The sequence below is a fragment of the Sciurus vulgaris genome, assembly GCF_902686455.1.
Source record: "Sciurus vulgaris genome assembly, chromosome: 9".
NCBI lineage: Eukaryota > Metazoa > Chordata > Mammalia > Rodentia > Sciuridae > Sciurus > Sciurus vulgaris.
In genome coordinates this window covers 142,820,933-142,844,974 of record NC_136469.1, presented here as the reverse complement: position 1 = coordinate 142,844,974, position 24,042 = coordinate 142,820,933, and the positions used below count along the sequence as shown (strand labels likewise).

Here is a 24,042-nt window from a genome sequence, read left to right as displayed (position 1 = left end):
GTTTTGCTCATTTTCAAAGTGCATTTATTCTTTAAAATGCTGGGAAATAACTGGCAGCCAGAACCCGTTCCTCACACAGGCTTCCCCTGTCCCTGAACAGTCTCCTGGGCTGAGACACCGGACTCTGGAGAACTCGCCCATCTCCAGCTGTGACACCAGTGACGCGGAAGGCCCCCTCCCCGTGAACAGTGCCGCTGTCCTGAGGAAGAGCCAGCCGGCCGCAGGCAGCTCCCCCTGCCGAGGGCACGTGCTGCGGAAGGCCAAGGTGAGCCACCGCCGGCCCCTGGGGCAGAGGACTGGCCAGGGCATTCCCCAAGTTCCCCCTGCCTCTCCTTCAGAAACAGGGTCTGACTCCGGAGGAAATGCCTGGCTCCCTGTGTCCCCAGAGCTGGCGGAGCTTGCGGGTGAGGGTGCCGCCTGCGCAGGGCCATGTCAGGGGACACCCGTCACGGGAGCTGTCCCTCTGGCTCCAAGGCTCGCCCACCCTTAAGTGACTGGCCCTTGCATGGTGGTCCCACCTTGTGCACAGGCGAGTGGCTTTGTGACGTCACCCCGCCACCACAATTAAAGCATCCTTCAACTGTACCCTGTCCCCTCCCTGGGGGACACTGGCTCCCGCTGCTCTCCCATCTCTGGGCTCGACTGCTCTGGCCTCTCATGGGAGGGGAGCCAGGTGCTGTGGCCTCTGCAATGGCTCCTTTCACGGGGCCTCCAGGCTCCGTGCTGGCGGGAGCAGGCCTCGCCGTCCCCTGCGCGGACATGCCACGCTGTTCTCCCACTCCCTGCTGTGGGCTCTGGGCTCTCCCCGTCCTTGGGCTGACGCACACCAGGTGAACTCGTCACAGCAGCACCGTGTTCGGTGTCTCGCTGAACCCGTGCTGCTTCCCCTGGTGTCTGAGTACGGTGGTGCGAGGCCCCCGCTCGCCAGCCCGTCGGCCCGGTGTCTGGCGCTGGACTCAGGCTGCTCTCTTTCTGCAGGAGTGGGAGTTGAAGAACGGCACGTAAAGGAAGGCCAGGCCGCCAGCCTCAGACGGGCCGCGCGTGTCCCTAGCCTCCTTGCCGCTACCGTGGCGCGTTCCCCAGCGGGGCCAGGCGTGACCGCTCAGGGCCTGCGACCGAGGCGCGATGCCGACTCCCTCGCCACAGCTCACACTGGCCTCGGCGCCGCACTGTAGTGCCTCTGGAAGCAGCTCTGACAAGACTTGGATTTTGAACCATATTTGTTAAAAAAACAGAAACCAAAGGGGTGACAGGCTACCGCAGGGAGCCGACAGGGGGCGAGAACCGCCTCTCAGCCAGTCCCGCCCAGCCTGCAGACCTCACTGTGAGCCCAGCCAGAGCGGTGGGCTGCACCTGCACCGCTCCTGCTGTGGTGTGGCTGCGAATCGCCCTGCCCCAGCCCGGGCACCAGGCACGTGGCTCTGGTGTGGATGGAGGAGCCTATCTCGGGACCTCACCGTCCCCCTGGCTGCTGCAGGCCAGGCGTGAGGAAAGCCTGCTGGAAGCCGTCTCTACCCTTTGGGGCAGATGCTTTTGTCACTGGGACATGAAGAGCTGCCACCCTCTTTAACCTGCTTTAAAAACGTCCTTTTATCTGTGTTCTACCTGGTTGGATCTGAGGTGTTTCCAGAGGTTGTGTGTCCTGTTTTGTCGATCATTTGTTCCACTTTGAGAGGCAGCAGAGTGCCCTTGGTGCTTGGCTAACCTTTCCCCTGGGCTGTGGCCCCCGTCCTTCTGGCCTTCAGGAGTGCAGATGGCCTCCAAGCCGGTGGCTCTGCCGGAGTGGGTCGGCCCACCGTCTGCATGAGGGCATTGGCTGCCTGGCGTGGGAACTGCCCTTTGGAAAGGAAGCCAGCTACAGACCTAGAGCACCTTGGGCCAGAGGTGCCTTCCAGGCCTCTTGCTGCCCCAGCTTGAAGGTCACGCCAGGAGCACGGGGGTGCGTGGGGCCTGCCATGGCTTCTAAGCATGGCAGCCCGAGGCCTCTGGCTGTCCTCCTTGCCTTCTGTACAGCTCCTCCTGGAAAGCTCCTGCTTCCGATGCAAGGACGAAGGTGGAGCTGGTCAGTGCCCCCTTCTGCCCTGTTCTGAGGGTCGGACTGCCTGCCTGGTCCCAGATGGGCTGTCAGTGGCTCTCTCCATTTAAGAGCACAAGGAAGTGGGTTGTCCAGGCCCCTGGCAGAGAGTCCAGGGCTGCTCACACAGGCGGTGGGCTCCCCGGAGTGTAAGCCCCAGAGCTGCTGTGGGCACTGCAATCCTGCATCCACAGCCAGAGTGTTCCTATCAGCCATAGGAAGAGATGGCGGAAGCCGTGTCCCCACGCTCTCCCATGTCCTGGGCCGGCCAGTGTTGGCATCCTCAGGCCTTCATGGTAGGACCAGTTTTGCTACCATACCCTCTGGACCTGCAGGGCTGTTGTGACTCACTGTGGAGCAGGAAAGCAGTCCCCGGTGAGTAAGAGCTCAGTAGCAGGCATTGGAGGCTGCTTGACTCGCCTCCACTTGAAACTTGAATTTATTGTGAAGCCATCTGCCAGCAGTGTCTGGTTTATGAGCTGTGTGGCGTTCCCCCTGCAGACACACCAGCATCGGCCACGGGGACCTCCTGCTGGACCCACACAGGGAGGCCTGTGGGGGCAGCCGCTTCCCTCTTGGGAAGAAGTCACAGGAAGCTGTGACTTCTTGGTATCCTGTGACACTGATTTTCCATAAAGGGAAGGAAGTGTGACCTGCCACACATTCCTGCTGCCTTCAGGTCAAGTGGACTTTCTCAACTCCAGGCCCTTCTGATGGGGGCCTCTTTGCCACGAGCACTGTGCCAGGTCCTGATTGTGGCACCGAGGTCCTGGTCTTGGTCACGGTGGGGGAGGGCTACGACCTGGCGGGTCGTCCAAGGACACAGCTCTTGGTGCCCAAGCCAGGGTTCAGAGCTGGTCTGCAGGCTCCAGGGAACCTTTCGGGTTTCAAACCCCATGTTTGTTGTCCTCTGTCACAGCCATGCGTCTTCTGAGAGGATGCCGACCCAAATGAGCTGTGTCCGTCCCGCGGAGTCCTTGGATTGGTCCTGTGGAAGGCGGGGCTCCCGCCTGCAACTGCAGGGCCCTGCGTGCCCCTCGACGTTTCTAGGTGATCAGAAAGTTAGTTTAAAGTATTCGCTTCAAAGTAAGTTATTTATTTGTGTCTGTTCAGTGAATAGAGTTGTAACTTATAGCTGTGCACCTGTGACTTGAGGCACCTCTCAAAGGAGACTGGTCGCCTTGCCTCATCTTCCCCAGACGTCTGCCAGGGCCAGCAGCCTCTGGGACAGCCGAGCACTCCGGCAGGTTCTGTCCTCAGGCCCAGCGGGTGGAGGCCAGGCTGCCCTTGAGGAACTCAGGGCTCTTCCGATGGCCAGCTGTCAGTTTAGCAGGCGGCCGTGTCCACAGCGGGCTGCAGGAGGCCAGCCAGCGTGGGGCGGTGGCCAGGCCGGGCGCAGCAGCCCCTGTGAGCTTGGGCCTCATCCTGAGGCCAGGTGCCACTCCTGGGGTTCTCTTCAGCCACAGCGTGGCATGGTGCCACCAGCCTGCACCCCACCATTAGGCTTGTGTGATGCCTTGTTCGCTGCCCAGCCCTCCACACAGGTGCAGCATGCGGGCCTGGGCTGTGGGCCCTTGGTGTGGGTGGCCAGACTGGCCCAGATGTGAGAGTGCCCGTCCAGGGGAGGGTGGGCCTGCATGCATGGAACCTTCTGGAAGCCTTCCCTTTTTACTTGCAGTGATGCTGGTCAGCCCCCATGTGCCTCTGTCCTGTTCCTCCTGTTTGTACCTTGGTGTTGTCCAGCCCTGCGTCCACTTTGGTTTGCTTGTCCCCAGATTGCTTTGGCTATTTCTGAATAGCCAGTTCTGCACTGGAGGGTTGGTGGTCACACCAAAAGCATGTGTGCCGGCCTCGGGCCCCGGAGGACTTTGGAGGTGCTGCCCGGTGCCTCCTTGCCTCCTGCACAGGTCCCCAAGGGCGGCCCCCTGGGGCCCGGGAGAGGCCCTGCCGGCCCTGCTGCTTTGCAGAGAACTCCGAAGCCCCCGTGGGGGAAAGTAGGTTCCCACAGCCCTGTGCCTGCCCCGGGCGGCATCCGCCGAGGGCAGGCAGCAGCAAGGGCCAGCTGCCTCCCCCAGAGGAAGGGGCGGCCTCTGCCACCAGCATCTGTCTCCTGCATGCCGCAGGTGCCGCACTGGAGCCAGGCGGCCCTGTGGTCACGCAGAGGCTTCTGCCACAGCCGCCGCAGGCAGGGTGCCCAAGGTTCCCACGGCCACGCGGCACGGAGAGGATGAACTACCACCTTCCTCTCTCGTTCTTCCTTTTCCTGAAGGATTTAAGGGGTCCAGTGCTTCCAGCTCATGACTGGGCTCAGGAGGCAACTGAATTCGGTCCTGTTCTTACTGTTCTTATCGACCGCTGGGCTGGGCTCACACCGTGAAGCCAAAGGCCCCGCACACAGCCACCAGCCTTGCCCCCTGCAGGAGACTCCGAGCAGCACCTGCAGACCTCCATCCGCAGGGACCAAAGGTGTTTGAACAAGATCGTCTTTCTAACCAATTTTCTAATACTCACTTTACATTTCAACTTCGACTTTTACACTCTAGATTTTCAGAATTGATTGACCCTGGCTATAAGTTGTAAGATGTTTTCATATTAAGAATGTAATTATTTCCTTATTGTATTTTTTAAAAACTAAAGTCATATTTAAATTCCTCTTTGAAAGAAGCAGGCAAAGAAACATTTTTTTAAATTAAATGCGTTGGTAGTGCCCATTTGAAATGACTGTAAATATATTTTCACTGTTTCTCAGTGTATTTAATTCATAAAAAAATTTTATGAAAGGAAACTTGGACTGAAAATTCTAGTTTTCAGCCCATCTGCCCCGTTTTGTAGCCGCTCACTTGAACTTCCTGCTCTATTGATTGAGTTTTCTACTGTTTACGTGGTGCAGCCACTGACTGGTGCCCCTTGGCGCGACCACTGTGTATTACTAATAAACTGCTCTGAGGACCGGGCTTCGTGTCTTGCTGATGTGGTGTGTGGTACAGGTAAATGGGAGTCATGGACAGGTGTGGGGTCGGGACACTGGGGCAGAGTGGGCATGAGCCCTTCACTAGGGAACCATTGTTTGCAGTCTGCAGACTGAGAGTCCAGATGCCAAACCCGTGCCAGGGCTGGAAATGGGTCAGACAGGGCCCCACTCTGGGGTGCCGCGGGTCAAGGAGACAGGCGGGAGGAGACAGGGAGGGTGGCTTTTGAGTGGAGGACTGCGGAGCTTCCTGGAATGGTAAGCGCTACCAACTTGAAGGCCGTGTGGTAAGGTTTCGTAGAGAGGTGGGGGCTCTGAGCTAGGCCTTGCTGTTTAAGTAGGAGTTCGCCAGGCGAGAGCTCGAGGAAGACATCCCAGTTGGGGACGGCAGCTAGCAGAGGCATGGGGTGTGGCGCTGGGGCTGCTTGGAGGAAGGGACGGCATGCTCCTGGAGAAGCTGCGGCAAGTCTGTTCCACAGGGAGCGTCCAGGTCCAGGGCAGAGTCACAGACGCTAGGGATGAAGACTTGGCAAAGCAGGCTGCTGCGCCAACCTCCCCAGCTGGGGTGGGCCTGAGCCCCCGGGAGGGTCTCCCCTCGAGCCCTGCCCAGGGGCAGGAGCACCTGGTCGGCCCACCTGCTTGGCTTGATGCCCCTCTGGGACCTGGCAGTGCATCCAGCAGGAGGCGCAGCTTGTGCATGCGCTGTTGGCTGGAACTGGAGGGCAGCTGCCCCAGGGTCTCTTCAGAGTGTCCCACTGGCACCTCCCAGGGTCCCCAGCTCCTGGCCAGTGGCCCCCCTGCCATCCACCTCCTCCCCTGAGGAGCCTGGCGCGAGCTGCCCACACCCCTCCCAAGGCCCCTCCTGCTTCCTGCCCACCCCTGACCCTGGCCCCTGGCCCTGGCCCCTCTTCCAGCCCACTGTGTGGGGCTCTCTGGTTCCCCACCTGGAAGAAGCCAGGGAGGACCCTTTGGCCACAGCATCCGCTCTTCAGTGGGGTGAGCTGAGCCCCACGCCTGCCAGGCGGGCAGCTGGTGGCCCGGGGCGTGGCTGCTGCACTTGTGTGGCTCATGCCGCCCAGGGGCTTCCTGTAGCTCGGCACTCAAGTCCAGTTGTGCTGGGCAAGACCCTCCTCCCGGCCTCTGTCACACAGCCCGTCACTCTTCATTAGTCCTCGTGGGACATTTATTGAACACCTACTGTGTTGGGCAGGAGTGGGCAGCAGGGAGGCAGATCTCCTGCCTCCCTGGACTCTGCGTTGCCGGCGGGCAGCAAGCAGGGCCCTCTCTGACCGGCAGGGTTCTGAACTGTGAAGAGGCTGTGAAGGGCTCCGGAGGCTGTGGCCTACCTGTGGTCACAGTCTCACCTTCTCTCAGGGCCTGAGGCCTCCGGTGGCTGTGCCCTCCCCGAGGTCCTGGGACGAGTTCTGTGGGTACGGGCGTTCCTGAGAAGCCCCTTGAGACGCTGCTTTGGCTGTACCTCCCTGAGGCTGGGTCCCTGAGGTTGGAACGGAGATTCCCAGGGGCGGCTCTTAACTCCCAGACCCCCCGTCATGGCAGAGGGAGGCGAGCTTGGCAGTATCACAATGGTCGACTCCAGAGGGGTTTGGAGGGCCAATTGACCTGCATCCCTAGGATTGCAGTAGATGGACAGTCCACTGAAGTCACAGCTGCACTTGTAAAAGGCCAAAGAGAGAAACATGCTTCAGATCCAGCGGTTGGTGCTGGGGGCACCCCAATGGCTGGGACCCTCACCCGCCCCCAGCCCTCAGCCAGGCCCCAGTCCTGAGCCCCTGAGACACAGGGTTGCTGGGTTGCCTGGAGTGTGGCGTGGGCACGTGGGCAATGCAGATTTCCTCCTGATGTTCCCCAACCCGAGACCTTGCCCTGGGGCTGCTGTATACTGCGAGGGAGACTCACCATTTGGGGGATCCATGGACACTGGCCTAGAGCACATTCCTCGAGACCAGCAAAGCCACTAAGGCCACCTACCAGGACAAGGGCGAGCAGTGGCAGCCAGTGGTCTTTGGGCTGCCCTGCTGGAGAGGCCCGTGCACTGCGGACCCCACCTGGGGTTATTTTCCATGCCCAAACGCCTGGGATGCGGCAGGGGCGTTGGTCCTGGGAACCAGGACTCGGCCTTCCTGCTTGCGGGGGAATCGGACTGCGTGGCCGAGAAGCGCAGGCGGCCATGAAGAGGAGGGGCCCGGCCTGCCTTCTGCGAGGCGGCCCAGAGGAAGCGCTTCCCCTTCCAAGCCCTGGTCCCGGCCCTCAGCTTCCACAGGTCGTCTGGCATCTTCTTAGGCCTGTCCTATGGTTGGGGCTCTTCGTCTGCTTTTTAGAAACTCCTCATCTGCGCGGCAAGGCCTCGGGCAGGGTCTCCACGTGAAGCAGCCCAGGACGGGTGAGAAGGGCAAACAGGCGCCGTCCCCTTGCAGGAGGGAGCGGTCAGACCCCTAGGGTGGATGCCTGCAGTCCAGAGCCAGGGCCCAGGGCCAGCGGGCTTCCAGGAGAAAGGCTGCCGGCGGGCACTGACCCGGGCCGTGGTTTCTTCCGTACCGTTTGTGACCAGCTCGGGTTTTGCCTCACGCCTTTGCCCTCCGAGACCTCTGCAGGGGTGCCGGTCACACTGAGCTGCCAGCAGACAGCTCGCCCGCGTAAGGGCAGGGCAGTAGAGGACCAGGGGTGCTGCAGATTCGCTGGGCTCTGTGGCCACCAGCCCCGAACCAAGTCCTGCAGAGCACTTCTACCCAGGCTCGCCCGCGGCGCCTGCAGCCGGCCGGGGGCCTAGGGATGCGCAGGGCCACCTTCTGCTCTGCTCGTGTCCACTGCGCTTAGGTGGGTGCCGCTCGAGGCACTGGTGCCCCCACGGCAGGCCCATGGCGGGCCTCCCTGGCTGGTGACAGAATCTCTTTGGGTTTCTTTGCCCCCTTTCTCCTTGAAAGACAGATGGATTGCCCATTTCCACGGCTTGCAACCTAGAAATGCCCTCCTGTTTCCTGACAAGTATGTCTCCCTGACGAGGAGCAAGCCACGCGCTCTCCCTTGGGGGCCCTGTTGCAGAGGGGCCTGGTCCCTGAGCCCGCCTCTGCTCCGTGGCCCTGCTTGAAGCTGTGGGGATGTCTGCCTTTAACTTGTGAAGTGAGGAGGTTTTACGGGGTGACTGCCGCCTGGAGGTGCTCTTTGATCCGCAGGGCTCCTTCCCACTGCTGGCGTGAATGACCCCCAGGAAGGCCCGCTGTGTGGCCACTGGTCTCCTGCACACACTCCGGCCCGGCGACCCGGCGCCCTCTCTGTGGCAGCCCTGCAGGTGCGCCTGCCACTCCTCCAGGTCTTCGCCAGCTCCGATCCCACTCCCACGCTCCCCTCCCACAGCGGGTCCCCCGCTCACCCCGCAGCCTGTCCTGCCCAGTTTCAAAGGCAGTGGCTTTTCCTTGCATTGGGCATCAAGGCAAAGAGCACGCCCTTTCTGGAATTCTCTCCAGCTCACTGCGATAAACTCCAAGGCACGAAGCCTGCTTTCTCAAGTCCACAGGGCAGCCTCCCCACTCCCTCGGGATGCAGCGGGGCCAGCCTGCTCCCTGCGGGCTGCGTTTTCTGGCTCACAAGGAGGCCGCTCCCGCGCTCTGAGGCCTAAGGACTCCTTTCCACTTGGAGCCAGCCCGCTGTGCCCAGTCCCCAGAAACAGCTCCAGGTCCCCGTTGGCCAGCTCCAGCACCAAGTATGCCTCCAGGGTCCTCCCTGGGCCCGTAGCCTGCATTACCCAAAGGGGCCGCTGCTCTGCGTGGCGGCTGCGAGGCTCGCTGTGCTCGCTGGGCAGGTGGCCGTGTCCGCGCCTGCTCTAGCTCGCCACTCCCTTCCGTGGTGTGGACTCTGCCTCCCCAGGGCCAGAGGGGAGGACCTACCCCTGGCTTAGGGAGCAGAGCAAGTGGTTTAGGACCATGGTGGGGAGACACCGGACTCCTAGGATTGCCCCAGTAGCAGCCTCTGGACTACCTGAGAGGACAATGTTGAGTTTGGAGCTACGGTGACCTTTCCGTGCCCTGAGGACACCCACTGGTCCCTGCACCCCAGCAGCAGACGGTGGCCAGGGGCGGCAGGGCCGCAGGAGCAGGCCTGTCATCAGATGCCAGGCCACACAGCTGCTGCGCCCTCTCTGCCCTCACCAGCCTTCGTGTCTGGGGTGCATCTCTCCCTTTCCCAGATGATGGCCTCCCACTAAGTCCCCACACACTGCCAGCCATGACCTTGCCTCTTGCCTTCTGGAGAACATGTGCCAACCTAGAGGGCGTTCCTGGGCGCCTATTCCCGGGATGGCCCCTGCCTCCCACCAGGCCTCGCTCCTGTGCGGGAGGCTGCACCCAGCCCTCAGGACCCACTGTGGACACAAAGCCCTGCCCAGCATGGTCTGCCACTGCCCACGCACATCCTTATGCCGCATCCCTGACCTCAGCTCCCCTCTACTGCCCCCTCCAGTCACGGGAAGATCCAGGTGTGTAGTCAGGTCCCTGGCTGTCTTCTTCCTGGCCTTCCATGGGGCCCGCTTGTCCCCACAGTCCCCAGAGACCCACGTGGCAGTTCACCCACGCGGCTCCCCAACGCTGCTACTACCCTGTGCCCAGAGTCTCTCTACTCCCTGCTGGTCACCTGTCCTCCTGGCCCCTCTTCTGGGTGCTGTTCTGGGCACTGCTCCTTCCAGGCTCAGCTTCCCTAGGAGGCGCTGCGGGCTGTGGCCTGAGGCCTGCACTCTGGTCACCTGGAAAGCTGTTCTCCTGAGTCCTGCTCCTGCCCGCTGCCCTGCCTCGGTGGGCCTCACCCGGGTGCAGGCCCAGGCCAGGCCCTGTGGGTCTTCTAGCCAGCAGCAGACCTGGGCCTGGCCAGGTACCCAGGCTCCCAGCACTGGCTCCGTCCCTGCTCTTGACCTGGAGCCACATCTTATGGAGGTTGGCTAGACCATGGTCCTCCTGACCTGGACTTGGCTCCCCCTGCTCCTGGCCCACCAACCCCCCTGCCTGGCCCCTGCCACCTGCACAGGCGCTGTGGCCAAGGGGAAGGCCTGAAGTCTGATGTCACTTGAACCTGGACTTGGCTCTGCCTCCCTCCTCTGTGGACGGGGACGGGCACAGCTATTCCGGAGCTGCCGGGCGTGGTGCGTCTGGAGAGGGCCCAGAGTGGGACTTGGAGCGAGGCCGAGGACCGCTGTGGTCAAGGTGTCCTCACACCCTCCTCACTGCCCTCGGTCACCACCTGAGCCAGATACTAGTTGGGTCATCAACAGAGCTGACCCCTGGGGCTGTGATAGCAGGAGCCACAGAGGCACCGGCGCTGAGCCAGGGCGACCCTGCCAGTGGGGCTCTCTGTGACTGACCACCCAGTCACTGCGTCACACAGGTGCCGGTGGGCAAGGGCGCACGCCACTGAACGCCAGGCTGGCACGGCTGGGCACCTGGAGGTGGCCGGGCTGAGTGCACCCGCCTGCAGGGAGCCGCAGGCGGAGAGGCTGCAGGGTGCAGAAGGAGGCCTTGGGGTGGACACGGCCACAGCTGGCCCAGCACTGCCCCAAGGACGGCACGCCACCAAGGCCCACTGGAGAGAGGTGCTGGCTGGAGGCTGGAGATCCAGGGTCGGAAGACAGCACTGGACTCCAGGAGGCAGCATCTGTGGGACTCGCAGCCCTCAGGGGAGGACCTGGCTGTGGGCTCTGCCCTGCTGAGGTCTGGCTGCTGACCGCCCTGGGGCGTCCCCAACCCCGGGACCACCAGCAACACCAACACCAAGCAACACCTGGGACCACCAGCAACACCAGTGGCCAAGCAGGGGTGGTCACTGGTGCCCCTGGCATACCTGGCGCCTCAGGAGGAGGGGCAGAAAGGCCTGGCCCAGGGCTGCCTGGGGGCCGGGAGCAGTGTGGCTCTGGGTGGGCCACTGTCGGGACGCCCTCACAGGTCAGGCACTGTGGCGGTCCTCTCTGGGAGGAGGACAGCTCTAGGTGCCCTACACATGGAGGACAGACAGCAGCCCCCTGCTCCTGGCCGGGGTGGGTCCGGCCCCTGTAGGTTTGGACAACGACCTTGTCTGGTCTGTGCTCACACTTGACTGCGACACGCCCTCCCTTTCTCTCCTGTCACAGCGACAGTGACCTTGTCTGAGGCTGGTGCTGGGCGACACTGATGGGCAGGGGAGGCCCAGGCCTGCCTGCAGGGGTCGTGTCCAAGCGACAGTGACCTTGTCTGAGGCTGGTGCTGGGCGACACTGATGGGCAGGGGAGGCCCAGGCCTGCCTGCAGGGGTCGTGTCCAAGCGACAGTGACCTTGTCTGAGGCTGGTGCTGGGCGACACTGATGGGCAGGGGAGGCCCAGGCCTGCCTGCAGGGGTCGTGTCCAAGCGACAGTGACCTTGTCTGAGGCTGGTGCTGGGCGACACTGATGGGCAGGGGAGGCCCAGGCCTGCCTGCAGGGGTCGTGTCCAAGCGACAGTGACCTTGTCTGAGGCTGGTGCTGGGCGACACTGATGGGCAGGGGAGGCCCAGGCCTGCCTGCAGGGGTCGTGTCCAAGCTCCTCACTCCTCTCTCCCTCACACTCAGGAAGGGCTCTGGCCCCTGATGTTCCCTGTATCCCCACTGGAATGGGAGCTGGTCTGGATGTCCTCCAAAGCTCTGCCCAGGCAGGTCCCACTGGGGGACAAGTCCCTGGCACATTGGAGCTGGCTCCCTGGCAGCTTCTGCAGGGGTTGCGGCAGGAGCCAGGGCCCTGGGGCCGTGAGGCTGAGAGCGAGGCCCCTGCTTGGGATCTGCCCAGCACTAGCTGCCTCCCCACTTTCCTGGCCTCCTGCTGCCCCTGGGCAGCCTCCCGTAGTGAGGGGCTCCAGGCTGGGGCCTTCTGTGCTCAGCCCTTCTTCGCACTGGCCAGCCGGAAGAGGATGGCGGGTCTTTGAGGAAGGGCTTTATTCTGCAACACAGTTCGTCCCTGACACTGCAGGTGTCTGTCCTGTTGAGACTCGTCATCACTGAAGTGATCCTGGCACCAAACTCAAGGCTGCTGGAATTTGGGCTTGGGGGTTCTTTGATGCAGGCCCTCATATTCCAGCTAAAAATAACCTCTGGCCCTCCATCTGACGGCAGACTGCACACACGGTGCCTGTCCCTGCCCTGTGCGCGGTGCTCAGGCATGAGGTGAAGCCATGGCACTTGGTAGCAGGCGGAAATTGCAGAACAGCAGGCAGGTCTGTGGCCTTCTTGGCTCTGATGTGGCTTCTGAATCCTGCTGTCTGTGTGGGGCTTCCTGCCACCCGTCTGGCAGGTCAGCACAAAGGGTTCCCGACAATGACTGGGGGGGACAAGGTGCCCATCCCTCCCCCTACTCTCCCCAGGGAGCTGAAAGATGTCTTCAGAGTGGCCAAGGGGCCCCTGCTTCCACCCGAAGGTCAGCAGGGAGCCAGGGCAGGAGCTCCAGAGTGTCGCTCAGCAGACACACCTCCTGGGCTTCCAGCTGCTCCCCAGCCCTGGGGTCCCCGCTCCTGCCCTGCTCCACTGCTCTGTGTGCTCTGCCTGCCCCCTGAGAACTCGCCCCACTGCAGGGACACCAGCCACTGCCCAGGACGCCTTGGCACCCGCACTCGCCCTGGCTGGACAGTGCCGACACTGCCCCCTCCAGCCTGGGGTCCCCGGCTCATTCACACGCTGCTCCCAGGCCCAGCGTGAGTTCAGTGGAGCCTGGGATCTGAGGGACGCTCAAGGCACGGATGTGGAGAGCCCGTGATTGTGCCGCAGAAGGTGTTGTGGCACGAGGGGCTGGTGCGTCTGGGCACCTCTGCCCCCTCCCCGGTCGGCTCAGTCCCACCCAGAGCCATCCAGGGTCACCACGTGGGAGCGTGATGGAGGGCTCACCCTTTCCTGTGCTCTGAGACGCGGCCGCACCTCTCAGCCCTGAGCCTCGCGGCCGGGCTGTCGATGCTCCTTGCTGTGGGGACTTTGATCCCCTCCCCACAGGTGTGTGAGGGCCCCGCGCAGGCAGGGGGCTTTTGCCGGGCTGCGGGGAGACGCGGCTTCTGGGGGTTGGCGCCCTCTTGGTCCTGCCCAAGCAGACACCAAAGCAACAGTGTCACTTTACACTCCAGAAGCACACGGGAGCCTCGTAGCAAGTGTCCTCTCCTCTCTGTCCCTGTCCCTCGCCCTCTGTGTGTAGCCACGTAAGAGGAGGGTGAGGAGAAGTAAGTGCTCATGGGAGGCTGCCCTCGAACCGCAGAGGGCCACAGTGCACGGCACCAGGGACAGCGCGCACCACCGCGAGGCCAGTGCCACTCAGGGCCGGTGGCCCCGGTGCAGGCAGCCAGAGGCCCTGGTGGGTCCTGTAGGTGGGCCCATGTCGCCCAGGCCTGGCGGCAGGCTCTGGAGCATCCAGCCAGCGGGCAGTCTGGCAGGGGCTCTGATTTCCAGCCCTGTGGGCAGGGGTGCACCCAGCTGTGTGGAAACGGGTGGCGTGATGTCAAAGGCCTCAGGACTGCCCCCTGCGCCCCTCACGGTCCTTGGACACGTGGGTTCTGGGGTCAGGATTCTAGGGCCCGCGCACGCGTGTGTACAAACTTAAACATAGAAAGACACCCTCAGGGTAAGGCAAAAGCTGATCAGAGTCGTTTAATCTTTGTTAAAAGCATCACAAATTATTTATTGGTAAGAAAGAAGGCGTCACCTGTTACGTGCACACACTGAGTGTGTGCGGGGCTGCTCGGACAGAGCGGGAGACACCGGTGCTGGTCCTGCCCACTTCCCAGTGCCTGGACACACAGCGCCTCACTAGACGGCCAGGGAAGTCCGCGGCCAGGCGCGATCCCTACCGTTATGGAGAAGGGAACGTACGCGGGAACAAGTGCCCCAGGTTCTTGGGCCCATGCACCCAAGATGGTCTTAATACAAATAATAACGTAAAATACGGGAACAATGACCAGGGACTCTCTGCCCAGACGGCTGGGAGAGTTGAGCTGAGTGGTTGAGAGAGGTCGGAGACCTACAGCCAGCTGCCCGCAGGCCCTGGTGCACGGGGAGGGGTGTTCCGGGGACCCCGTGCCAGCCTCTGAGCCGGGGCTGGACGGGCTGAGCATGAGTGTTGCCTCTGTGTCCGACACCGCTGTCGAGGGGCACGGACTGGTGCTGGGTGGGGTGGCCAGCAGGATGCAGGTCTCCACATAGGTGTCTTTGGAGACTGTAAGCCGGGGGTGGAGCACCGGCAAAGTTCTCAGGTCACAGAACTGGGTCCCTCTCCCTAGCCCCTCCCCAGGGGAAGCTTGCAGGGGCACTTCTGGAGGGCCCCAGCAGCCCCAGTCAGTGGGCAGGCAGCGTGGGGACAGGTGGGTGCAGCTGGGACACCTCCACACCAGGCATATCTCTGCATGGCTGCCTTTGTGCCTGTGGTCCCTGAGTCCCATCTGGGACAGCAGTGCCCAGATGCTGGGGCAAAGACCCATGTGCCTGGTGGCCGAGGCTCTCTCCCCGGATCTCTCTGCTCATAGGCCATGGTTCTTCCTGGGGAAGACAGGTGGACACTCCAGGCTTCCTTGCTCTGAGCAGGAGGAGGACACTGACTTCCCATTTCAAGGCAAAAGGTGAAATGTCCAGCTGTCCGCTGGTGCCCGGTGCCCGCGTCCCCGACTCCAGGCAGCTGCGTGCAGCAGAGGGCTTGCTCTGGGGCCACCCCGCTGCCATCTTGCCGTGATCCTGGGAAAGCTGACAATTTTGGGGCCCCTCACCCATCTTCACCTTGGGGGACACACTCCCAATGGCCCTCCAGCCCTGTCCTAGGCCTCCTGGTTGGCTCTGCAGGAGCCCCCAAGCTGTCAGGCAGCACGGAAGGCAGTTCCACCTGCTGGGAGCCCCCACTTCCAAGCCCCATGCAGCTGTGAAGCAGAGCAGGAGCGAGGTGCTGTAGGCCTAGGGTCCTTTGTCCCCCACCCAGCCCCCAGGGAAAACTGGCCCCTCTGGGCCCAGAGGAGAAGCCCTGGGATTTTAGAAAAGTGGTTCCAGAGAATGGGGCTCTGACGGCAGCCGGAGGCCCACCAACTGGCCGTAGAAACAGAAAGTTAAACAGAAGCCCCCAGAAGCCAGTGGCTACCTAGAAAGGTATTTACAACGTCTGCAGCTTGAAGAGGAGGGACGGCAGGAAGGCCTGGAGGCGGTGTTGGGAGGCCCTGGCCTCAGGGTCCTGGACTCAGGGCTTCTGCAGGGACAGGAGCCGCAGTGCAGGTCTGAGTGGGTCTTGGCTCTCAGAGCAGAGCCAACTGGGCGGGCTCACACCAGACCAGCTCTGGACAGATCAGCTGCAGCCAGGAGAAGCCAAGCCTTGGCCTGGGCAGTCATGTGCAGGAGCCAGGGCCAGAGATGCCCCAGTTAGGGGTGGGGACATCGGTGGCACTGTGAGCCTGTGTCCAGGAAGGCCAGGAGTCAGCTGCCCTGGTGTCCCATGGGCCTGGAGGGCTGGGGCTTAGCAGAGGGAGGAATGTCTGTCCCGTGTGGGGACGGAGGAGGAGGCGGCCTTCCCGCAGACCTCTGAGGGGACGTGGTTCAGCTGCACTTGTGGGCTGCGCCCTCCACGGGGTGAGCAGCAGAGGAGAGTGTCCCGGCCAGACCCACGGCATCAGCTCACCAGGTAGCTGTGCATCTCCCGGGAGTTGATACTCAGGACCACGCCAGAGTGGTTGCCTAGGGAACAGAGGAGAGGCCACCGTGAGCACATGCCCATTGGCTGGGGACAGGGAGAAACAGGCCACGGGGGATGCAAGTGGTGGCCTGGGCGGCCGTGCGGTGGGCACCAAGGTTCCTTCAGCCAGTGCCAGGCATGGGTGCTGGGGTCTCCACGCGGCCTAGGGGAGTGAGGACTGGGTGTGCCGGTGCCGTCACAAGCAGTGGGCCCAGGAGTGTGAGGGGAGGCTGCGCCCACTGACCTGCATGGGGGCCGCCCCTGGCATCAGCAGCAGGGGGGTGCGGGAAGGGCTGAAGCTCCGCCCCCTCCTGGCAGTGGGTGCTGCAGGGTGCAGAGTGGCGAGCCCGGGAGGCGAGAGCAGGAGAGAGGGTGTGGTGACCGTCAGAGGGTGGCTGTCCGGCTGTCTTGGGGCTGCATCGGGACACCAGGGGACGGGGAGGGGCGGGGACCCAGTGCACTGCTGGCAGCCCGTCTGCCTGCTCTGGCTCACGTGAGCTCTCTGTGCTGCCCAGCCTGTGCCCATGTGCCCGACTGTCACGAGACCTCAGCAAGGGTCTCCAGCCCCTGGGCACTGGTCTTGTCATTTGTAAACCATGGTATCGGCAGCACCTTCCTGGGAGGACTGCGTGGTGGCACCTGGCATATGCCCAAGCTTGGTTAAAATGATCACCAGGTTTGTTCATTTCTGGGGCCTGGAACAGTGTTCAAGGAAGGAGCCGGGCTTCTATCTTCCCGAGACCCCCTGTCTGTCACGAGGGCCGTGACCCTGCCTGAGGGCAGCTTCGGGTCTGGGGCCATCATGGAGCCCAAGACCACCTCTGCCAGGCGGGACAGGCCTGTGGAGGACGCCTGGGGACTCTGGCTGAGCCGGAGTTGGACTCTGCTCCAGCGTCACCTCCAGTTAGTGACCTGGGAGGTTGAGTCTCAGCTTGCCACCTGAGAATTGGGACACCAGTGTCTGTCCAGGGGTCAGCTTGCGTCCTGACGTGCTGAGCCCGGGGCCTGACACCTAGTGGGCACCCAGCGGCTTACAAGCGTTGCCACATCCCAGAGACAGATGCGTGACGCCCCGCTGTGCACCGGGCTGCAGGACGTGGGAGGTGGCGGGACCCCCGTGGATGGGGCAGACCGCCTGCGAGGAGCTGGGGGAGTGTGGGGGCAGGTGGGCCTGGTGCCCCTGTGCGCCATGTGCCGGGGTCAGCAGCGTCACCTTCCCCAGGCTGCGATTTCTAACGGCCTAGTGCTGCGGGTGGAGGGCACTCCAGGCTGCACACAACTCGCGCACCCGCGTGTGGGTGTGAAGTCGAATAGCAATGACCACGGGCTGCAGCGGGACTCTCTGACCCTCTGGAAGGAACCTTGAAGCAATGGGGGGGCAGGTGCCGATCGCCCTGGGGAGGCATGGCGGGGTCGTGCAGTGGGGACAGGAAGGGCGGGGGCAAGGCGAGCTTGGGGTCCACTTAGACCCCAGCTCCAGCTCTGCCTCCTGTGAGCGACGCCCTGGGCCAAGTGCAGTTCATCTCCATCCACCAGGTTCACCAAGAGCCAGTTGAGTCCTGAAATCACCCAGAGCAGCCTGGTCTTTGCCTTGTGCCCCGAAGGTGTGGAGAGGCCTGTCACAGCTCTGCCTGCTCAGGCTACAAACCTCCAGCGATCTCGGGATCCCCGAGGCCTCAGCCTCCCCACCTGTGGAGAGGCCACGTGGCCGCGTGCCTGCCTGAGCCAGACGGTATCACCCTCCTGCACAGGGCGGCTCTGGGGCCCCAGCCCGCATGTGGGGCCTGACCCCCAGGCAGCTCCCTGCCCATTGGCACCCCGCTGCTGTGCTGTGAAGGAGCCCACACATGCAGACCGCCGAGGCCCTGCCACCGCCCCAGGACTGCGGACAGAGTAAAGCCTCGAGAGGTTGGGCCACACGCCCCAGGAGAGCGGTCCTGGTTGTGACGAGGCTGTGTCCAGGCGCCCCGTGCCTGCTGAGTCTGTACTTGCAGTGAACCAGGGCCAGGGGAGCCCCACATTCTGAGGCTTTCCATAGAGGCCAGCCTCTCATCTTCCCTGCCTCTGCTACCAGGCCTGGCACCCTCAGCTTCTGGCAGCTTCTCATTTCATCCCTGGACAGCCCTGGGAGACCCCACCATCCCCATGCCAGGGGGACATGATGGCCCAGAGTGACCCACTGGCAGGGTCTCCCTGGCCCCACGTCCTGGGCACTTTGGGCCAAGTGGCCTGGAAGGCACCTAAGGAGGGGTGGGTTCTGGGCAGGCGCCACCTGTGAGCGGGGTCCTGGGGCAGGTGCTCACCCTGGGTGGTGCCCTGCACATCCTCACTGTGGCTGACAGGGCTCGTCATTTCCTGCTCCTTCTCGTTGTGCATCTGGGCGTACACGGTCCTGCCGGGGCGTTTCCTGCTGGACAGAGGTGGCCACTCAGCTGTGCCCCGGCCTCGGCTGCCCGGTCCTGGCCCCTCTCCCCAAGGGCGTCACCAACCCCGCTCTGCTGAAGCACCCCGAGGCCTCAGTAAGACACAGTGACGCAAGATGGGGCAGGCGCGGGCCTGGGCTCCGGCCCCCCTTCTTCCTCCCACTCGAGGCCCCTTTACGGCTGGGGAGAGGAGGCGACAGGGGGCTGCACTGGCCTGGCCCCGGAGGGCAGAAGGCAGGTGGTGGCCCAGGTCTGTGGCACTGACCCACAGCCCTCCTGCGGAGCCACCTACAGTTTGGACAAGTCCTCGTGCCACTCAGAGGCAGAGACCGGAGAACCCACCACAAAGGCTGATCTCTGCTCCTGTGGGGGTCAGGTCCCCAGGCCCCCGGGAGTCCAGGCGGTTGCCAGGGGCCTCCGAGCACCTCCATGGTCTGCAGTGTGCCGGGGCTCCGGCCCCACAGCCTCCTCGACAGTGCGCTTGCAGCCAGCAGGCGCAGACCTTTGGCATGGTTGCCACCCAGGACTCAGACAGGCTGGCAGACACCCCGGACGAGGCCCATGCAGCCTCAGGCACGGGCGGCTGATGCGGCAGCGGGCAGGGCCGGAGGGCCTGGCGTGTTTCTGCCTGGCCACCTATAGCCAGGAGCTCTTCCCAGTGAGGGACTGAGAGGACAGGGCCTGCAGGCAGTGACAAGGGGCAGGCCCGAGCTGGAAGCCCTTCCCTGGGAGGTAGCAAACATCCCAGCCCCTCTGGCCGAGCCGCTGGTGGCCAGGCAGGGCCTGGGCTGCACCGAGTCTCAGCAGGGTGCAGAGGTGGCAGGGCCTGTGGGGACGCACTTGCCCTCCACGTGGAAGTATGGGCCCTGCCCTGATGGGAAACGGAGTGTCGGCCACCAGGGCCACCCGGAAACGCAGCAGGCCAGCAGGAGCTTCTGCTCCGCACCGGCCTAGCTCTCTCAGGACCAGCGGGGGCCACAGCCTGCTCTCCAGGCTCCCCTCCTGCCCCAGCCCATCAGCTCGGGCCAGGGCCAGGGCCTGGAGCTGCGGCCACTGCTCTTGGACTCTGATGGAAGAGCCTCTCTTTCAGAGTACTGGAGGCCTGGGTCCAAATGCCACCTTGCCACTTCCTAACCGTGAGCAGCCCTGCTTCCCGGGCGCTAAGCCGAGGGATGCCAGCCAGCTGAGCAGGGAGATGAGGAGGGGGCGTTCCCGAGGGAGGACACGTCTTCCACTCGGGAGGGCTTTGGGGTGAGGATGATGAGTTTGCCTTGAATTCAAGGTATCTGTGGGACACCCAGGCGGACTGAGAGGAAGCCAGTGCCTCTGTGAGTTTGGAGATCAATAAAGGCCGTAGCTGGACCCCGTTTTCGCCTCTGGACACCCGTCAGGCGCCCACTGAGAGTCCCCTCCTTAGAGAAGCCCTTTGGATTCTCCAGCTGAGATCCCTATCCCCTTTCTCAGAACCCCTCAGCCACCCCTTCTGTTAGAACCAGGTGCCAAGGCAGGCAAGCCGTGTGCATGGTCCCTGCCAACGCTGCCAGGGCTGGGTCCCCAGCACATGGCTAGGGTCCAGCCTGCAGCCTCAGCAGAGGAGGGGTCCAGGGCAGGAGGGGGTGTCCCAGGCCATGGCTCCTGGTGAACATAAAGGAAAAAGTGACCTGCATCCCTTGGGGGTCCTCAAGATGACCAGCTGTGGCCTCTGCAGCTGAGTCAGCACGAGGGGCACAACAGAGTCAGAGTCTGCCATCTGCCCACTCAGCCTGACCATTTTGCTTGTTCCCAGGTCCAGAATCTGTGTAAGGCTGGGCTGGGCAGCTGCCTGGGGCCAGCGGGGTACCCAGCACCTTCCGGGGAGGAGTAGGCTCAGGAGCGAGGGGACGCCCTGCAGCCCGCCCCAGCCTCCCAGCCTCCCAGAAGCCCCCAGACGCCCTGCAGCCCCACCCCAGCCTCCCAGCCTCCCAGAAGTCCCCGGATACTCTGGAGCCCTCTCTCTGTGGAGCTCGGGGTGAGTGGGGAAGCTGGGCCGGGCGCTCCTCTGGGCGGGAGGGGCGTGCGTGACAAGGAGGCCTGGGGCAGTGGCGTCCGGTCCTGCCCGCTCGGAAGCCAGGCACCCGTTACTCCACCTCCCCAAGCCGCGGTCTCCTCGCCTGTGCAAGGCAGTGCCTCCCTCCAGGAGGAGGAGGGGGGTGCCCGTGACCCTGCGGGGGGGGGGGGGGGTGCAGAGATGCCCTGGGTGGCCAGTGGGCGGCCCTCTCCCCAGGGCCCACAGGTGACAGAACCAGGAGGGGCTGGCAGCAGGCCCAGCAGGCCCAGGGGCCAGACACCTTGCCTTTTGAACTTGTAGAGGGTGAAGGCGCCTGCTGCAAACAGCCCGATGACAAAGAGGACCACCAGCGCCCAGTAGCCGCCACCACCGCCCAGGCTCCGAGGATCTGTCAGCAAAGCGACAAGAGCGGACAGTGAGGGCCCAGCCCGGCCTGCCCAGCCCCGATGGAGGCCGATCCTCCCAGTGTGGCTGATGGGGCAGTGGGTCTCGAGGGACCAGGAATGCACCCTCTGTGACCTCAGGGGACCAGGTCACAACCTTCTCAGCCCGCTCCTTCTGGGCACTATGGGCTTGACCCTCAGCTGGGACGCCACTGTCCCCACACTGGCCTGGGTGAGTGCAGGGTTTCCTAATGGGCGTGCTGTCTGCAGAGCTGAAACTCAACTTCTGCACGGATTCCTGCCCACGGGGGAGGACACGTGGGGACCCAGTGTGAGGCTGGTGCAGAGGTCCTCTGAGAACCAAGGCTTGGGCTGAATCGCAATAAGGGATCCAGGCTGCCTTGGCTGGGGACCGATGGGCGAGTCAGAGCTGGACACCCACCGGCAGGAGCATGCGGCTAAGGGGGCCCTGCCCATGTCCCACAGCAAGGCCCCACCAAGGGCCCCAGCCAGCCTCTCACCTGTGTTGGTGTCCCTCAGGCCCACGAGGACCCGCAGTCCTCCCCGCAGGAGGAAGCTGACGTTGTGTGCGCCCAGCACCTGCCGGATGGCCGCCAGCCTCTGAAAGCAGAGGGAGAGGAGTGTCCTCCGGGCCCGGTGGGCAGAGCAGGCGGCCGGGCCTGGTCCAGCCTGACCTGGGGCGTGGGGCTGGGGAGGGTCCCGCCTCTGCCCCGCATCTTCATCCATGACAGGGGATTACAACCCACCAGCCAACTTCCAGGGTAGCCGCTAATGCGACACAGAGGTGGCAGACGTGGCCCTGCCTGGGCCACCTCTGTGTCAGGAACAGACATAGAGGAGACCACGGCCATCAGGGTGGGAGTGGGGCTCAGAGCCGCAGGGGCTCCAGCCTCTCCCGTCGGAGGGCGGGGAAAGCCTCCCAGAAGTGGAAGACATGAAGAGGACGAGGTGGGCAGGGAGTGGACCCAGCCAAGGGGACCCCATGAAGTGCTGTGGGACTGGGGCTGGAGGGGGTTGTGGCCAGGGGACAGTCTGAAGGTCTGTGTGCCAGTGGACACAGGCACCTGGTGCGCAGTAGGGCTCCTCCCTGCCTCCCGTGCACCGGCCGCTGTCCAGGGCTGCCCACGTGGACACCCACATCCACGACTCTGGGTTCCGGAGGCTCTGATCTCAGTCGGATCCTCCTGGATGGACCTCGGAGCCCGCGGAGCCTGGTGAACCCCGCCTCCCAGCTCCCGGCTCTGGGGAGAAGGGGCTCTGTGTCCACTGAGTAGAGTCTTGGGGACTCTGCCTGAAGCCCCACGGGGCCTGGGACGTCCCTGCACGCTCCCGCAGGGTGGTGGCCCGTGGCTCTGCCCTGAGGGGGTTCCTGCCATTCGGCCAGCCTGCCTGCCCACGGGTGGTACAGGTGGCCTGGGAAGGACCTCCCGCCGGGTGCCAGGCCCCAAGGCCCCTCTGCCCAGGACTTCATGGAGAACATCTGAGGAACGTGTCAAATACAGCCTGGACGTGCACGTGAGGGGCCAGAACGAGGGGCCCTGACCCTGGGATGGAGGCGAGTGCTCTGGGCAGTGGGACAGCTGTCCTCCACGCCTCCCCACATCCGCCCTTCGCCTTCTGGTGGGAGGGACTCAGGTGTGGGTGACATCACTATGGCCTGGACTTGCATGTCCCTGATGGTCAGTGATGGCGAATGTTTCTCCATGTGCAGTCCAGGCCTGGACCCCTGTGCACTGGCTGGTCTTCTTGCTCCTGAGCGAGGTCCAGCCTGTCTTGGACACTAGTCGCCTGTCAGACAGTGAAGGGACGACACCTCCCATTCTCTGGCCCTCTTCACTGCCCCCTGCTTCCTTTGCTGGCAGAAGCTTCTAGTCTGACGGGACCCCATTTCCTCCTTTGTAGCCCAGGTGTGTGGTCGTGTGGCGAGCGGCTGCTTGCACCTGTGTGCGTGGGCCTGGATTCCCCCGCAGCTTTGCAGTGTCAGGTCTTCTGTGCGTCTTCAATGCACTTGGAGTTGACATGTTGTGAGAAGGTCCAACTTCACTCTCCTGCATGGGACATCAGTGTCCCCAGCACCATTTATTGGAGAGACTGTCCACTCCCCCTGCGTTGTCTCAGCACGTTAGTCAGCAGGAACCACTTGGAGGAGGGGGAGTTTATTTGGGGCTCACAGTTTCAGAGATTCAGCTCATGGTCAGCCGAGGCGTTGCTGTGGGCCCGAGTGAGGCAGCATGTCTTGGGGGAAGTGTCCAGCAGAGGACAGCAACTCAGCTCAGGGCCGGAAAGCAGAGGGGCTGCAGGGAGGAGGTGCCTCCCAGGGCACCTGCCCACATTGACCCCGTCAGTCCCTTCCAATCAGGATGGGCTGACCAGGTACGGCTCTCGCAGCCCTGTCACCTCACTTGAGTGCCTGTGTTAACAGGAGCTGTTGGGGACACCTCACGTCCAAACCACCTCAGCGTCTTAGTTGACCACAGCATGCAGCCTTCTCTGGACTCTGGAGCCTGTACCCCCGTCAGCTTCGACGTCAGCTCGGCGCTGTTTGGGCTGTGGCGGCTTCGTGTGCTTTGGAGCCAGGGAGCGAGCTGCGCCCAGCCTCGTGGCTTTTGCTTGGGGTCTCTTTGGGGTTCCACATGATTGGAGTGCTGCTTTTCATTTCTGTGGAAGGTGCCACTGGGATTCTCACAGGGACGTACTCAGCCGGCCGATGGCTTTAGTGGCGTGGACATTTAACAGTCCTGTGCCCACGAACCAGGCGGCTCGCCTCACCTTGGGGGTCTCTCATCTGTGTTCGGGGCGGGTCCCTTGTTAGATTCATCCTTACGCATTTATTTGATGACTCTGACGCTTTCCTGAATGGGATTGTTTTCTTGGTTTCTTTCCTCATAATTCACTGTCAGTGTATGGGAAGGCCCTGTGCCCTCCTGGTGGCCCTGTGCCTTCTTGGTGGCCCTGCACCCCCAATGGCCCTGCACCCTTCTGATGGCCCTGTGCCTTCCTGGTGGCCCTGCACCCTCCTGATGGCCCAGTGCCCCCCAGTGGCCCTCACCCAGCCTCTCTCCAGTCTGCATGGTGGGAAACAGAGTCCACAGGGTGCTGGGGTCTGCTGCCCCTGCCTCCTGTTGGCCACTCTGTCCAGGTCACCCAGTGAGCATGTCTCTGGGCACAGCACACAGAGCCAGCGTGTGCTCTTAGTGGTTCTTACTGTGTCCCCAAGGTCGTGCACTGTCGCCATGATCTCTGACCTTCTCGTGACCTCCCAGGATCCCTGCCCACATCCGGGGTTCCCTAGACTGGAACCTGTTACCGTGTGCTGGCTCCTGTGTCGAGGCACACTGTTCTCGGGGCACCCTCGCTGTGGTGCAGACCAGCACCTCATTTCCTTGTACGGCGGGGTGCTGACCTTCTCCTACGAGGCCCGTCCTGAGTCCGCTCATTCA

General features: G+C 63.2%; 2 protein-coding genes across 5 annotated transcripts in view; one reads left to right on the top strand and one right to left on the bottom strand.

The window, feature by feature from the left end:
• AFAP1 (actin filament associated protein 1) overlaps positions 1 to 3,249 on the top strand; it is a 135,371-nt gene extending 132,122 nt beyond the window's left edge. For all 3 annotated transcript variants that reach the window (XM_079154342.1, XM_079154341.1, XM_079154343.1), the window contains 2 exons: positions 101 to 265; positions 979 to 3,249. In XM_079154342.1, coding sequence (XP_079010468.1) covers positions 101 to 265; positions 979 to 1,005 — 192 coding nt within the window. In that variant the 3' untranslated portion in view covers positions 1,006 to 3,249. The remainder of the gene's footprint in view (positions 1 to 100; positions 266 to 978) is intronic.
• A 10,406-nt stretch (positions 3,250 to 13,655) lies between these two features.
• The window catches only part of SORCS2 (sortilin related VPS10 domain containing receptor 2), a 357,443-nt gene continuing 347,056 nt past the window's right edge, over positions 13,656 to 24,042 (bottom strand). For both annotated transcript variants that reach the window (XM_079154330.1, XM_079154331.1), the window contains 4 exons: positions 21,103 to 21,202; positions 20,484 to 20,586; positions 18,032 to 18,135; positions 13,656 to 15,730 (listed from right to left, as the gene is read on the bottom strand). In XM_079154330.1, the coding sequence (XP_079010456.1) occupies positions 15,666 to 15,730; positions 18,032 to 18,135; positions 20,484 to 20,586; positions 21,103 to 21,202 (372 nt within the window). In that variant the 3' untranslated portion in view covers positions 13,656 to 15,665. The remainder of the gene's footprint in view (positions 15,731 to 18,031; positions 18,136 to 20,483; positions 20,587 to 21,102; positions 21,203 to 24,042) is intronic.